This window comes from Oncorhynchus masou, chromosome 9 (genome assembly GCF_036934945.1).
Source record: "Oncorhynchus masou masou isolate Uvic2021 chromosome 9, UVic_Omas_1.1, whole genome shotgun sequence".
Taxonomy (NCBI): Eukaryota; Metazoa; Chordata; class Actinopteri; order Salmoniformes; family Salmonidae; genus Oncorhynchus; species Oncorhynchus masou.
Window position 1 is genome coordinate 6971947 of NC_088220.1, and position 17177 is coordinate 6989123.

The window sequence follows — 17177 nt, forward strand, 5'->3', positions numbered from 1 at the left end:
ATCAACAAAGCATGAGAAGACTTTGCCTTTTGTTTTGGTTTGTTTGGTTTGTCAATATAAATGGTATCCACAAGTTCATTTGACTCTAGATAAAGTGCCACATTCCCAAAATGATCCCTTTTTAAAACAACTGAACAACCTCTCGTTCTCGTTAATGTCACCTCTCCCAGCTCTTACTGACACCTACCCATGAGCACCCTCTCTTTCCATTCACTGTAACCGGCATCCTCACCCACTGAGCACCGACACTGGACACCAATGGATATTGACAGACTGGACCAAATCTGAACCTATCGTAGACGTACAGTACCAGTCAACAGTTTGGACACGCCTACTCATTCCAGGTTTTTTTCTTTTTTGTAATAATGACAATTACAACAATACTGAATGAACACTTATTTTAACTTAATATAATACATCAATAAAAATCCATTTAGCCTCAAATAAATAATGTAAATAATGTAGAATAATAGTGAAGACACCAAAACTATGAAATAACACATGAAATCATGTAAATCAAATCTTAGTAACCTTAGTAACCAAAATCTTAGTAACCAAAAAAGTGTTGATTTGAGTATTCTTCAAAGTAGCCACCATTTGCCTTGATGACAGCTTTGCACACTCTTGGCATTCTCTCAACCAGGTTGGTTGGTCTCCCTGCTCACCCAGTATCTCTCCTGGAGGGTGGTTGGTCTCCCTGCTCACCCAGTATCTCTCCTGGAGGGTGGTTGGTCTCCCTGCTCACCCAGTATCTCTCCTGGAGGGTGGTTGGTCTCCCTGCTCACCCAGTATCTCTCCTGGAGGGTGGTTGGTCTCCCTGCTCACCCAGTATCTCTCCTGGAGGGTGGTTGGTCTCCCTGCTCACCCAGTATCTCTCCTGGAGGGTGGTTGGTCTCCCTGCTCACCCAGTATCTCTCCTGGAGGATGTTTGGCCACCCTGCGACATTACAACCAAATGCTTGATATGTCTTTTTAAAAATAATTCCTCATTCAGTGAACCAGGTGGGTGAGGTAGCCAACTGAGATGTTTATCTATTTATAAATATTCAGTGTTCAGGGGAGATCTTGACAGCATTGGAGTTTCTTATCAATTAGACTATTCTAAGAATATTTTTTTACTTTGTCAGAATTACATGGCCAGTACTGAATAGAGGAGAATCCTGGCCAATTGTGAGCGCTTCAGAGATTGTTTTACAACCAATGTATGCAGCATTGGTTTCATCAAATGAACATCTGTGTGAACTGCTTCTCAGGCAACCAGACAAGCGTTAATGTCCTTTTGTACTGAACTATACTCTACAGTACTGAACTATACTGTACTGTATTAAACTCTACTTTACTGAACTATACTCTACTGTACTGTATCGGACTCTACGGTACTGAACTATACTGTACTGTATCGGACTCTACGGTACTGAACTATACTCTATTGTACTGTTTTGAACTCTACGGTACTGTGCTATACTCTATTATACTGTTTTGAACTCTACGGTACTGAATTATACTCTACTTGACTATACTGTTCTCTTTGAATAAACCTTTTTGTCTCCCTCTGAATTTCTTTGTGGTCTGTGTTACTGACGAGTAACGTCAACTGCTAACAACTAATATACAAAAGTATGTGGACACCTCTTCAAATGAGTGTATTTGTCTATTTCAGCCACACCCGTTGCTGACAAGTGTATAAAATCGAGCACACATCCATGCAATCTCCATAGACAAACATTGGCAGTAGAATGGCCTTACTGAAGAACCCAGTAACCTTCAACGTTGCACCATCATAGGATGCCACCTTTCCAACAAGTCAGTTTGCAAAATGTCTTCCCTGTTAGACCTGCCCCGGTCAACTGTAAGTGCTGTTATTATGAAGTGCAAACATGTAGGAGCAACAACGACTCAGGCGAGAAGTGGTAGGCCACATAACCTCACATAACAGGACCGCCGAGTGCTGAAGAGCGTAAAAATCTTCTATATTCGGTTGTAACACTCACTACTGAGGTCCAAACTGCCTCTGGAGCAACGTCAGCTCGAGAACTGTTCGTCTGGAGCTTCATGAAATGGGTTTCCATGGCCGAGCAGCCACACACAAGCCTTAGATCACCATGCTCAATGCCAAGTGTCAGCTGGAGTGGTGTAAAACTCGCCGCCATTGGACTCTGGAGTGATGAATCATGCTTCACCATCTGACAATCCAATGGACGAATCTGAGTTTGGCAGATGCCAGGAGAATGCTACCTGTGCCCAACATACAAGGACATTCTAGACTAGTTTGTGGCAACTGTTTGTGCAAGGCCCTTTCCTGTTTCAGCATAACAATGCCTCTGTGGGGGGCGCGACCATTAATAACTCCTTATTAATGCCCATGATTTTAGAATGAAATGTTTGACGAGCAGGTGTCAAACATTTTTTGCTAATTGTAGTGTATATGTGTACAGTCAGTTTACTTTGATGGAATAGGTGTAGTTTTTGTATGTCAGGTAACCTTCTGTTTCTGTGTTTTATTCAACAGTTACTGGGAGCAGCCTTCCTTGGCATAGGACTGTGGGCATGGGCCGAGAAGGTAAGAAACATTTATTATTCAAATATTGTCATGACATTTTTTCAGGTATCCGGATAGTCCAAATTCTAAACAAAATATCTTTAAAAAAATAAATAAATAGCAAACATGCTGCTTTTCTCTGGTTGTTTGGCTAACAGCAGAAGAGAAGTCAGATTTTTCACCGTGATCGAACGGACTTTTCTGGTGAATATTTTGCATTGATCTGTGTAAGGTATTGTTGAAACTCTCTTATCTGAGCACCTGTAGATGCTATTTGAATTGGGGGAATAGCATGCTGATGTCAGGGTAGCCTGGGGGGTTAAATACATACTGAAGTCAGGGTAGCCTGGGGGGTTAAATACGTACTGATGTCAGGGTAGCCTGGGGGGTTAAATACATACTGATGTCAGGGTAGCCTGGGGGGTTACTGATGTCAGGGTAGCCTGGGAGGTTAAATACGTACTGATGTCAGGGTAGCCTGGGGGGTTAAATACGTACTGATGTCAGGGTAGCCTGGGGGGTTAAATACGTACTGATGTCAGGGTAGCCTGGGGGGTTAAATACATACTGATGTCAGGGTAGCCTGGGGGGTTACTGATGTCAGGGTAGCCTGGGAGGTTAAATACGTACTGATGTCAGGGTAGCCTGGGGGGTTAAATACGTACTGATGTCAGGGTAGCCTGGGGGGTTAAATACATACTGATGTCAGGGTAGCCTGGGGGGTTAAATACGTACTGATGTCAGGGTAGCCTGGGGGGTTAAATACATACTGAAGTCAGGGTAGCCTGGGGGGTTAAATACATACTGATGTCAGGGTAGCCTGGGGGGTTAAATACATACTGAAGTCAGGGTAGCCTGGGGGGTTAAATACATACTGATGTCAGGGTAGCCTGGGGGGTTAAATACATACTGATGTCAGGGTAGCCTGGAGGGTTAAATACATACTGATGTCAGGGTAGCCTGGGGGGTTAAATACGTACTGATGTCAGGGTAGCCTGGGGGGTTAAATACATACTGATGTCAGGGTAGCCTGGGGGGTTACTGATGTCAGGGTAGCCTGGGAGGTTAAATACGTACTGATGTCAGGGTAGCCTGGGGGGTTAAATACATACTGATGTCAGGGTAGCCTGGGGGGTTACTGATGTCAGGGTAGCCTGGGAGGTTAAATACGTACTGATGTCAGGGTAGCCTGGGGGGTTAAATACGTACTGATGTCAGGGTAGCCTGGGGGGTTAAATACATACTGATGTCAGGGTAGCCTGGGGGGTTAAATACGTACTGATGTCAGGGTAGCCTGGGGGGTTAAATACATACTGATGTCAGGGTAGCCTGGGGGGTTAAATACGTACTGATGTCAGGGTAGCCTGGGGGGTTAAATACAGACTTTACCCTGACCTCCGTTCAGCACTGTGACTTTACCCTGACCTCCCTTCAGCACTGTGACTTTACCCTGACCTCCGTTCAGCCCAGCACTGTGACTTTACCCTGACCTCCCTTCAGCACTGTGACTTTACCCTGACCTCCCTTCAGCACTGTGACTTTACCCTGACCTCCCTTCAGCCCAGCACTGTGACTTTACCCTGACCTCCCTTCAGCACTGTGACTTTACCCTGACCTCCCTTCAGCACTGTGACTTTACCCTGACCTCCCTTCAGCCCAGCACTGTGACTTTACCTTGACCTCCGTTCAGCCCAGCACTGTGACTTTACCCTGACCTCCGTTCAGCCCAGCACTGTGACTTTACCCTGACCTCCCTTCAGCACTGTGACTTTACCCTGACCTCCCTTCAGCACTGTGACTTTACCCTGACCTCCCTTCAGCCCAGCACTGTGACTTTACCCTGACCTCCCTTCAGCACTGTGACTTTACCCTGACCTCCCTTCAGCACTGTGACTTTACCCTGACCTCCCTTCAGCCCAGCACTGTGACTTTACCTTGACCTCCGTTCAGCCCAGCACTGTGACATTACCCTGACCTCCGTTCAGCCCAGCACTGTGACTTTACCCTGACCTCCCTTCAACACTGTGACTTTACCCTGACCTCCCTTCAGCCCAGCACTGTGACTTTACCCTGACCTCCCTTCAGCACTGTGACTTTACCCTGACCTCCCTTCAGCACTGTGACTTTACCCTGACCTCCCTTCAGCCCAGCACTGTGACTTTACCCTGACCTCCGTTCAGCCCAGCACTGTGACTTTACCCTGACCTCCCTTCAACACTGTGACTTTACCCTGACCTCCGTTCAGCCCAGCACTGTGACTTTACCCTGACCTCCGTTCAGCCCAGCACTGTGACTTTACCCTGACCTCCCTTCAACACTGTGACTTTACCCTGACCTCCCTTCAGCCCAGCACTGTGACTTTACCCTGACCTCCGTTCAGCCCAGCACTGTGACTTTACCCTGACCTCCCTTCAGCACTGTGACTTTACCCTGACCTCCCTTCAACACTGTGACTTTACCCTGACCTCCCTTCAGCCCAGCACTGTGACTTTACCCTGACCTCCGTTCAGCCCAGCACTGTGACTTTACCCTGACCTCCCTTCAACACTGTGACTTTACCCTGACCTCCCTTCAGCCCAGCACTGTGACTTTACCCTGACCTCCGTTCAGCCCAGCACTGTGACTTTACCCTGACCTCCCTTCAGCACTGTGACTTTACCCTGACCTCCCTTCAACACTGTGACTTTACCCTGACCTCCCTTCAGCCCAGCACTGTGACTTTACCCTGACCTCCGTTCAGCCCAGCACTGTGACTTTACCCTGATTTCCCTCAATAATAAAGAACCTTGTCAGTTAACAGCTACGGCTGGCTAAATAGAAAAGTCTAATTTTACATTTAGATTACAATGACATTACTTTTAAAATATGGGGAATTGTCATTGTGTGTACCGGACCCTCGCACAACAACCAATACCACCACCCACTACCACAATGAGAAACCATATGCTTTACATTTGAGAGACAGCGATCACCATCAGACATTAGTTATGTCTTTGTATCTAGGACACGGTATGTCTGACAGCAGATAACTACAGATTAGATGACATATTTTAATGTCAGTCTGGGTAATAACATATCTTTGCCCCTCTCTGTCTCTAACCTCAGTCTCTCTTTCTGTCCTCTGCTCTCTCTGTCTATCTCTACCTTCACCTCTCGCTCTCTCAATCTTCTCCTTCTCTCTACACCCACCTCTCTCTTGCCATCTCCCCACCCTCTCTGTACACACCCCTCTCTCTCTCTTCTCCCTCGCTCTACACCCCCTCTCTCTCTTCTCCCACACTCTACACCTCTCTCTTCTCCCTCTCTCTACAACCTCTCTCTACAACCCCTCTCTCTTCAACCCCTCTCTCTTCTCCCTCTCTCTACAACCCCTCTCTCTTCAACCCCTCTCTTCTCCCTCTCTCTACAACCTCTCTCTACAACCCCTCTCTCTTCTCCCTCTCTCTACAACCTCTCTCTCTTCTCCCTCTCTCTACAACCCTTCTCTCTTCTCCCTCTCTCTACAACCTCTCTCTCTTCTCCCTCTCTCTACAACCTCTCTCTCTTCTCCCTCTCTCTACAACCCCTCTCTCTTCTCCCTCTCTCTACAACCTCTCTCTCTTCTCCCTCTCTCTACAACCCTTCTCTCTTCTCCCTCTCTACAACCTCTCTCTCTTCTCCCTCTCTCTACAACCCTTCTCTCTTCTCCCTCTCGCTACACCCCCCTCTCTCTCTTCTCCCTCTCTCTCTTCTCCCTCTCTCTACACCCCCTCTCTCTCTTCTCCCTCTCTTTCTTCTCCCTCTCTCTACACCCCCCTCTCTCTCTTCTCCCTCTCTTTCTTCTCCCTCTCTCTACACCCCCCCCCTCTCTTCTCCCTCGCTCTACACCCCCCTCTCTCTCTTTTCCTTCTCGCTACACCCCATTCCTCTCTCTTCTCCCTCTCTCCACACCCCCCTCTCTCCCCTCCCTCTCTCTACACCATCCTCTCTCTCTTCTCCCTCTCGCTACACCCCCCTCTCTCTCTTCCCCCTCGCTACACCCCCCTTGCTCTCTTCCCCCTCTCACTACACCCCCCTCTCTCTCTTCTCCCTCTTGCTACACCCCTCTCTCTTTCTTCTCCCTCTCTCTACACCCCCTCTCTCTTTCTTCTCCCTCTCTCTACACCCCCCCTCTCTCTTCTCCCTCTCTCTACACCCCCTCTCTCTTCTCCCTCTCTCTACACCCCTCTCTCTTTCTTCTCCCTCTTGCTACACCCCCCTCTCTCTTCTCCCTCTCTCTACACCCCCTCTCTCTTTCTTCTCCCTCGTTCTACACCCTCCCTCTCTCTTCTCCCTCTCTCTACACCCCCCTCTCTCTCTTCTCCCTCTCTCTACACCCTCCCTCTCTCTTCTCCCTCTCTCTACACCCCCTCTCTCTTTCTTCTCCCTCACTCTACACCCCCCCTCTCTCTTTCTGTCCATCCCAATGAACTGAAGGTCAGGTAGAAGATGTTGTTCTGTGATGTGTTGAAAGTGGGATACATTCAGAACCTCGTTACAGGTTAACAATTCCTAAATGGTCAATTAGGTCATTAATTAGCTGGAAATGGACCAGTCAAGATGTTAATTGCCAATGTGGAAACGGTCTGCTGTTTTGTAATGCTGTTAGGATGATGTTCGGATTCATACTGAATTCATGTTCCAACAGGTTGCTTTTTCTCAATACATTAAGTCATGCATAAGATCTAAGTCATATTAGAGTATTTTGTAGGTCAAGGTTAGCTTGACAACAAAGAGCTTTTTGTAGGTCTCCAGTTTCCTGTGTAACCACAACATAAAAGGATCATATGAATCACAAGAGGAATCTGTGCCATAGATGATTCTGTGGTGCCGTAGCCTCAGGTTGAGGTCAAGGGTCATGGCCCAGTTTCTTTTTTGGATTACACAACACCTGAGAAGGCTACAGAATGGAGAAACTAGAGCTCAGAATTCCAGCCAAATTCCAATGTCAATCAATCAATCAGATGTATTTATAAAGCCCTTCTTACATCAGCTGATATCTCAAAGTGCTGTACAGAAACCCAGCCTAAAACCCCAAACAGCAAGCAATGCGGGTGTAGAAGCATGGTGGCTAGGAAAAACTCCCTAGAAAGGCCAAAACCTAGGAAGAAACCTAGAGAGGAACCAGGCTATGGGGGGTGGCCAGTCCTCTTCTGGCTGTGCCGGGTGGAGATTATAACAGAACATGGCCAAGATGTTCAAACGTTCATAAATGACCAGCATGGTAAAATAATAATAATACAGTAGTTGTCGAGGGTGCAGCAAGTCAGCACCTCAGGAGTAAATGTCAGTTTGGTTTTTCATAGCCGATCATTAAGAGTATCTCTACCTCTCCTGCCGTCTCTAGAGAGTTGGTTTTTCATAGCCGATCATTCAGAGTATCTCTACCTCTCCTGCTGTCTCTAGAGAGTTGGTTTTTCATAGCCGATCATTCAGAGTATCTCTACCTCTCCTGCTGTCTCTAGAGAGTTGGCTTTTCATAGCCGATCATTCAGAGTATCTCTACCTCTCCTGCTGTCTCTAGAGAGTTGGTTTTTCATAGCCGATCATTCAGAGTATCTCTACCTCTCCTGCTGTCTCTAGAGAGTTGGTTTTTCATAGCCGATCATTCAGAGTATCTCTACCTCTCCTGCTGTCTCTAGAGAGTTGAAAACAGCAGGACTGGGACAAGGCAGCACATCCGGTGAACAGGTCAGGATTCCATAGCCGCAGGCAGAACAGTTGAAACTGGAGCAGCAGCACGGCCAGGTGGACTGGGGACAGCAAGGCGTCATCATGCCAGGTAGTCCTGAGGCATGGTCCTAGAGCTCAGGTCCCCCAAAAAAGAGTGAGCGAGAAAGAGAGGGAGCATACTTAAATTCACACAGGACACCGGGTAAGACAGGAGAAATTTTCCAGAAATAACCGACTGACCCTTGACCCCTGACACAAACTACTGCAGCATAAATTCCGGGGAAAGAGAATGGATGTCTTCAGGGGAGAATGTGAATTCGGCTGCTAGTGAGAGAGGAAGTCACCTGAAGTTGACCAGTACCCAGCCACAGGGGTTTAGAGGGGGAAGCACATCTGAATTAACCTCATGGTCCTCCTGTCCTCTAGGGGGTGCAGTTCAACATGGTGTCGCTAACAGACCTGGGAGGTTAGGGTGCTGTCTGTCTATACATCTGTAATAACCTCTTGGTCCTCCTGTCCTCTAGGGGGTGCAGTTCAACATGGTGTCACTAACAGACCTGGGAGGTTAGGGTGCTGTCTGTCTGTACATCTGTAATAACACCTTGGTTCTCCTGTCCTGTAGGGGGTGCAGTTCAACATGGTGTCACTAACAGACCTGGGAGGTTAGAGTGCTGTCTGTCTGTACATCTGTAATAACACCTTGGTTCTCCTGTCCTGTAGGGGGTGCAGTTCAACATGGCCTCCATAACAGACATGGGCAGTAAGGGTGCTGTAGATCTGTAATAACACCTTGGTCCTCCTGTCCTGCAGGGGGTGCTGTCCAACATGGCCTCCATAACAGACCTGGGAGGCTTCGACCCCGTGTGGCTGTTCATCGTAGTGGGAGGAGTCATGTTCATCCTGGGATTCGCTGGTTGCATCGGAGCGCTACGGGAAAACACCTTGCTGCTCAAATTTGTGAGTTTGAATTAAATATGTTTTATTTCTCCTTAGAGAGGTCAACTCTTTCTTTCTCACGTAGGCTTACTTAGTTTAATCTCTCTGTGGGGTGGTAAGACTGTGTGCCTTGGACGATACCACATTGAACCTCGTATGGTTAATTTCTACTTTCTGCTCTGCTATCCACACCTTTGGGTTTGCAGTTCAGTAATTTACACCTTGGTTCACACCTTTAGGTCTTCATTTAGGTATTATTTAGAGGAGGGAAGAGGAGAGGGAGGGAGGTACATCCTAGTTTGATTCACAAAAATAACTCTGGCTTCGTTTGATCTGAAAGTTGAGGTCATTCATAGCAGTTGGCTACTTACTGTAAAAGAAACAACTAGGATTGGTATTGATCTAGATGGGAAATAATAAACCACTCGTTTATAAAAGCCTGACACATCCATTATTGAGTACACAAACCGAAGCACGTTATCTAAATATCTTATAATTCTGAGAAGTTATGTCAGGTTCAATGGAGTTTGAGTGATAGAGACAAACTGGGCCTCATAGCCAGCTGTCACTCTCAGTGGCTATTACCTCCACTACTCTGTCCATTAACTCCTGACTGCCCAGCCTACAGAAGAGGAGAAAGAGAAGGGATGGCTCCTGGTTGGCCAGCCTACAGAAGAGGGGAAAGGGAAGTGATGGCTCCTGGCTGGCCAGCCTACAGAAGAGGGGAAAGAGAAGGGATGGCTCCTGGTTGGCCAGCCTACAGAAGAGGGGAAAGGAAAGTGATGGCTCCTGGTTGGCCAGCCTACAGAAGAGGGGAAAGAGAAGTGATGTCTCCTGGCTGGCCAGCCTACAGAAGAGGGGAAAGCGAAGGTATGGCTCCTGGTTGGCCAGCCTACAGAAGAGGGGAAAGGGAAGGTATGGCTCCTGGTTGGCCAGCCTACAGAAGAGGAGAAAGAGAAGGTATGGCTCCTGGTTGGCCAGCCTACAGAAGAGGGGAAAGCGAAGGGATGGCTCCTGGCTGGCCAGCCTACAGAAGAGGGGAAAGCGAAGGGATGGCTCCTGGTTGGCCAGCCTACAGAAGAGGAGAAAGAGAAGGGATGGCTCCTGGTTGGCCAGCCTACAGAAGAGGGGAAAGGAAAGTGATGGCTCCTGGTTGGCCAGCCTACAGAAGAGGGGAAAGAGAAGGGATGGCTCCTGGTTGGCCAGCCTACAGAAGAGGGGAAAGGGAAGGGATGGCTCCTGGTTGGCCAGCCTACAGAAGAGGGGAAAGGGAAGGGATGGCTCCTGGTTGGCCAGCCTACAGAAGAGGGGAAAGGGAAGTGATGGCTCCTGGTTGGCCAGCCTACAGAAGCGGGGAAAGGAAGTGATGGCTCCTGGTTGGCCAGCCTACAGAAGAGGGGAAAGAGAAGGGATGGCTCCTGTTTGGCCAGCCTACAGAAGAGGGGAAAGGGAAGTGATGGCTCCTGGTTGGCCAGCCTACAGAAGAGGAGAAAGGGAAGTGATGGCTCCTGGTTGGCCAGCCTACAGAAGAGGGGAAAGAGAAGGGATGGCTCCTGGCTGGCCAGCCTACAGAAGAGGGGAAAGGAAAGTGATGGCTCCTGGTTGGCCAGCCTACAGAAGAGGGGAAAGGGAAGTGATGGCTCCTGTTTGGCCAGCCTACAGAAGAGGGGAAAGGGAAGTGATGGCTCCTGGTTGGCCAGCCTACAGAAGAGGAGAAAGGGAAGTGATGGCTCCTGGCTGGCCAGCCAGGCATCCTGTTCTGATGTTCTCTCTCTGTGTTCTAGTTCTCAGTGTTCCTGGGTCTGATCTTCTTCTTGGAGCTGACAGCAGGCATCCTTGCCTTTGTGTTCAAGGACTGGATCAAAGACCAGCTCAACTTCTTCATCAACAACAACGTCAAGGCTTACCGCGACGACATCGACCTGCAGAACCTCATAGACTTCACACAGGAATATGTGAGTAGTACTATATGTTAGAGTTAACAGGGATATGTCAGTAGTACTATATGTTTTAGAGTTAACAGGGATATGTCAGTAGTACTATATGTTTTAGAGTTAACACAGGGATATGCCAGTAGTACTAGATGTTTTAGAGTTAACACAGGGATATGCCAGTAGTACTAGATGTCATGTCTCGTACCTTTAGCTGGACTGTACTGGCAGCATGTCTCGTACCTTTAACTGGACTGTACTGGCAGCATGTCTCGTACCTTTAACTGGACTGTACTGGCAGCATGTCTCGTATCTTTAACTGGACTGTACTGGCAGCATGTCTCGTACCTTTAACTGGACTGTACTGGCAGCATGTCTCGTACCTTTAACTGGACTGTACTGGCAGCATGTCTCGTACCTTTAACTGGACTGTACTGGCAGCATGTCTCGTACCTTTAACTGGACTGTACTGGCAGCATGTCTCGTACCTTTAACTGTGCTGTACTGGCAGCATGTCTCGTACCTTTAACTGTGCTGTACTGGCAGCATGTCTCGTATCTTTAACTGGACTGTACTGGCAGCATGTCTCGTACCTTTAACTGGACTGTACTGGCAGCATGTCTCGTACCTTTAACTGGACTGGACTGGCAGCATGTCTCGTACCTTTAACTGGACTGGACTGGCAGCATGTCTCGTACCTTCAACTGGACTGGACTGGCAGCATGTCTCGTACCTTTAACTGGACTGGACTGGCAGCATGTCTCGTACCTTTAACTGGACTGGACTGGCAGCATGTCTCATACCTTTAACTGGACTGTACTGGCAGCATGTCTCGTACCTTTAACTGGACTGGACTGGCAGCATGTCTCGCCTTTAACTGGACTGTACTGGCAGCATGTCTCGTACCTTTAACTGGACTGGCATCATGTCTCGTACCTTTAACTGGACTGGCATCATGTCTCGTACCTTTAACTGGACTGGACTGGCATCATGTCTCGTACCTTTAACTGGACTGTACTGGCAGCATGTCTCGTACCTTTAACTGGACTGTACTGGCAGCATGTCTCGTACCTTCAACTGGACTGGACTGGCAGCATGTCTCGTACCTTTAACTGGACTGGCAGCATGTCTCGTACCTTTAACTGGACTGAACTGGCAGCATGTCTCGTACCTTTAACCGGACTGGACTGGCAGCATGTCTCGTACCTTTAACTGGACTGGCAGCATGTCTCGTACCTCTTAACTGGACTGGACTGGCAGCATGTCTCGTACCTTTAACTGGACTGGCAGCATGTCTCGTACCTTTAACTGGACTGTACTGGCAGCATGTCTCGTACCTTTAACTGGACTGGCATCATGTCTCGTACCTTTAACTGGACTGTACTGGCAGCATGTCTCGTACCTTTAACTGGACTGTACTGGCAGCATGTCTCGTACCTTCAACTGGACTGGACTGGCAGCATGTCTCGTACCTTTAACTGGACTGGCAGCATGTCTCGTACCTTTAACTGGACTGAACTGGCAGCATGTCTCGTACCTTTAACCGGACTGGACTGGCAGCATGTCTCGTACCTTTAACCGGACTGGACTGGCAGCATGTCTCGTACCTTTAACTGGACTGGCAGCATGTCTCGTACCTTTAACTGCACTGTACTGGCAGCATGTCTCGTACCTTTAACTGGACTGGCAGCATGTCTCGTACCTTTAACCGGACTGGACTGGCAGCATGTCTCGTACCTTTAACTGGACTGTACTGGCAGCATGTCTCGTACCTTTAACTGGACTGTACTGGCAGCATGTCTCGTACCTTAGCTGGACTGTACTGGCAGCATGTCTCGTACCTTTAACTGGACTGGACTGGCAGCATGTCTCGTACCTTTAACTGGACTGTACCGGCAGCATGTCTCATACCTTTAACTGGACTGGACTGGCAGCATGTCTCGTACCTTCAACTGGACTGGACTGGCAGCATGTCTCGTACCTTTAACTGGACTGGACTGGCAGCATGTCTCGTACCTTCAACTGGACTGGACTGGCAGCATGTCTCGTACCTTTAACTGGACTGGACTGGCAGCATGTCTCGTACCTTCAACTGGACTGGACTGGCAGCATGTCTCGTACCTTTAACTGGACTGGACTGGCAGCATGTCTCGTACCTTTAACTGGACTGGACTGGCAGCATGTCTCATACCTTTAACTGGACTGTACTGGCAGCATGTCTCGTACCTTTAACTGGACTGGACTGGCAGCATGTCTCGTACCTTTAACTGGACTGTACTGGCAGCATGTCTCGTACCTTTAACTGGACTGGCATCATGTCTCGTACCTTTAACTGGACTGGCATCATGTCTCGTACCTTTAACTGGACTGGACTGGCATCATGTCTCGTACCTTTAACTGGACTGTACTGGCAGCATGTCTCGTACCTTTAACTAGACTGTACTGGCAGCATGTCTCGTACCTTCAACTGGACTGGACTGGCAGCATGTCTCGTACCTTTAACTGGACTGGCAGCATGTCTCGTACCTTTAACTGGACTGAACTGGCAGCATGTCTCGTACCTTTAACCGGACTGGACTGGCAGCATGTCTCGTACCTTTAACTGGACTGGCAGCATGTCTCGTACCTTTAACTGGACTGGCAGCATGTCTCGTACCTTTAACTGCACTGTACTGGCAGCATGTCTCGTACCTTTAACTGGACTGGCAGCATGTCTCGTACCTTTAACCGGACTGGACTGGCAGCATGTCTCGTACCTTTAACTGGACTGTACTGGCAGCATGTCTCATACCTTTAACTGGACTGGCAGCATGTCTCGTACCTTTAACTGGACTGGCAGCATGTCTCGTACCTTTAACTGGACTGTACTGGCAGCATGTCTCGTACCTTTAACTGGACTGGCATCATGTCTCGTACCTTTAACTGGACTGTACTGGCAGCATGTCTCGTACCTTTAACTGGACTGTACTGGCAGCATGTCTCGTACCTTCAACTGGACTGGACTGGCAGCATGTCTCGTACCTTTAACTGGACTGGCAGCATGTCTCGTACCTTTAACTGGACTGAACTGGCAGCATGTCTCGTACCTTTAACCGGACTGGACTGGCAGCATGTCTCGTACCTTTAACCGGACTGGACTGGCAGCATGTCTCGTACCTTTAACTGGACTGGCAGCATGTCTCGTACCTTTAACTGCACTGTACTGGCAGCATGTCTCGTACCTTTAACTGGACTGGCAGCATGTCTCGTACCTTTAACCGGACTGGACTGGCAGCATGTCTCGTACCTTTAACTGGACTGTACTGGCAGCATGTCTCATACCTTTAACTGGACTGTACTGGCAGCTAGTGCCTTAACCTTGGTTGGATGACTGTACATATACTGAAGCCAACCAGAGCCAACCTCTTTATCATAGCAGACTTGGTTGTAGTAAGACTTTATAAGGGCTCAACGATGCTTATAACATGTGATAAAGCCTTATACCTGTCTGTGTGTGTTTTAGTGGTCGTGCTGTGGAGCCCACGGTCCTAATGACTGGAATCTGAATATCTACTTCAACTGCACTGAGTTTAACCCCAGCAGAGAGCGCTGTGGAGTCCCCTTCTCCTGCTGCGTCAAAGACCCTGCCGTGAGATGCCTTATTGGGCTACAGAACATTATAAACCTCAGACTTAATTCAGTTTAACACATTAAACATATTCTACAGATCGTAATGGAAGACCCACGTTCTTCTGTTCTCATGATAGTTTTGCTTTCATTCGTTTCAGGAAGACGTCCTTAACACACAGTGTGGCTACGACGTGAGACTTCAAGGGGTTGGTTTTTCTCTTGTGTTTTTCCAATCAGACCCAATCAGTCTTTCAAACCATGCTGGCCGTTATCCAGAGAGAGAGGGAGAGAGGCGGCGGACATTTCAACCTTTCCTCTGAACATCTAGCCAGGCATGGTAGTTAGGGGTTAAGTAGCTAGCTAGCGTTCAGGCTCTTCTCCTCTGTCTTCATCTCTTCCTAGCTAAATGAGGCTCCTAAATGTAATGTAAATGTCCTCCTCTCTTCCTATCTAGCCAGGCATGTCCGTAGTTAGTGTTCAGGCTCTTCTCCTCTGTCCTCCTCTCTTCCTAGCTAGCTAGTGTTCAGGCTCTTCTCCTCTGTCCTCATCTCTTCCTAGCTAGCTAGCGTTCAGGCTCCTCTCCTCTGTCCGCCTCTCTTCCTAGCTAGCTAGTGTTCAGGCTCTTCTCCTCTGTCCTCCTCTCTTCCTAGCTAGCTAGCGTTCAGGCTCCTCTCCTCTGTCCTCATCTCTTCCTAGGTAGCGTTCAGGCTCCTCTCCTCTTTACTTCTCTCTTCCTAGCTAGCTAGCGTTCAGGCTCTTCTCCTCTGTCCTCATCTCTTCCTAGCTAGCTAGTGTTCAGGCTCCTCTCCTCTGTCCTCCACTCTTCCTAGCTAGCGTTCAGGCTCCTCTCCTCTGTCCTCCACTCTTCCTAGCTAGCGTTCAGGCTCCTCTCCTCTTTACTTCTCTCTTCCTAGCTAGCTTGCGTTCAGGCTCCTCTCCTCTGTCCTCTCTTCCTTAATAACAGGGTGTTTCTCTAACAGTGCTGATTAGTCTCCAGTTATAGCCCTGGGAAGCATCACAGCACTACACTCTATAATTGGGGATTCAGTGGGTTATGCCTCCCTTCTGTGTGTGGGGGTGTGGGTGTGTGCACTCATACAGCTCTCCACCAGAGCACTGTTGCTCTGCGTACTGTTGCTCTGCGTACTGTTGCTCTGCGTACTGTTGCTCTGCGTACTGTTGCTCTGCGTACTGTTGCTCTGCGTACTGTTGCTATGCGTACTGTTGCTATGCGTACTGTTGCTATGCGTACTGTTGCTATGCATACTGTTATGTAGCGTAGCCCCCCCCCATTTGATAGTTTTCCTAGGCTTGTAGGCTGTACAGGCTTGTAGGCTTTGCTATGAAAATCTATTAAAACAAGCTGTGAGCTGTACTTTGTTTGTGGAGTGTTTCGGGGGTGGGAGGGGGGAGAGAGCGAGAGATGAAAAGAGAGAGGAAGAGAATAGCAGAGATCAAGAAAAAGACACAAACTGAAATGGAAATTGCTCTAGGGGAAGTTCACTGTCACCATCGGAAACATTTCATTGGACGGCTTCATCCACAGTGTACACACACACAGCTTCATCCACATTGTACACACACACAGCTTCATCCACAGTATACACACACACAGCTTCATCTACAGTATACACACACACAGCTTCATCCACAGTGTACACACACAGCTTCATCTACAGTGTACACACACACAGCTTCATCCACAGTGTACACACACACAGCTTCATCCACATTGTACACACACACAGCTTCATCCACATTGTACACACACACAGCTTCATCCACATTGTACACACACACAGCTTCATCCACAGTATACACACACACAGCTTCATCTACAGTATACACACACACAGCTTCATCCACAGTGTACACACACACAGCTTCATCCACAGTGTACACACACACAGCTTCATCCACAGTATACACACACACAGCTTCATCCACAGTGTACACACACACACACACACACACACAGCTTCATCCACATTGTACACACACACAGCTTCAGCTACAGTATACACACACACAGCTTCATCCACAGTATACACACACACAGCTTCATCCACAGTGTACACACACACAGCTTCATCCACAGTGTACACACACACAGCTTCATCAACAGTATACACACACACACAGCTTCATCCACAGTGTACACACACACAGCTTCATCCACAGTGTACACACACACACACACACACAGCTTCATCCACAATGTACACACACACACACAGCTTCATCCACAGTATACACACACACACAGCTTCATCCACAGAGTACACACACACACACAGCTTCATCCACAATGTACACACACACACACACAGCTTCATCCACAGTATACACACACACAGCTTCATCCACAGTGTACACACACACAGCTTCATCCACAGTGTACACACACACAGCTTCATCCACAGTATACACACACACAGCTTCATCCACAGTATACACACACACAGCTTCAT

The 17177-nt window shown here is 48.3% G+C and overlaps 1 protein-coding gene across 2 annotated transcripts in view; it reads left to right on the plus strand.

Moving 5' to 3' along the window:
- LOC135545459 (tetraspanin-17) overlaps window positions 1-17177 on the plus strand; it is a 56103-nt gene that overhangs the window by 26969 nt on the left and 11957 nt on the right. For both annotated transcript variants that reach the window (XM_064973087.1, XM_064973088.1), the window contains exons 2-6: window positions 2510-2560; window positions 9041-9187; window positions 10951-11121; window positions 14600-14725; window positions 14865-14912. In XM_064973087.1, the coding sequence (XP_064829159.1) occupies window positions 2510-2560; window positions 9041-9187; window positions 10951-11121; window positions 14600-14725; window positions 14865-14912 (543 nt within the window). The remainder of the gene's footprint in view (window positions 1-2509; window positions 2561-9040; window positions 9188-10950; window positions 11122-14599; window positions 14726-14864; window positions 14913-17177) is intronic.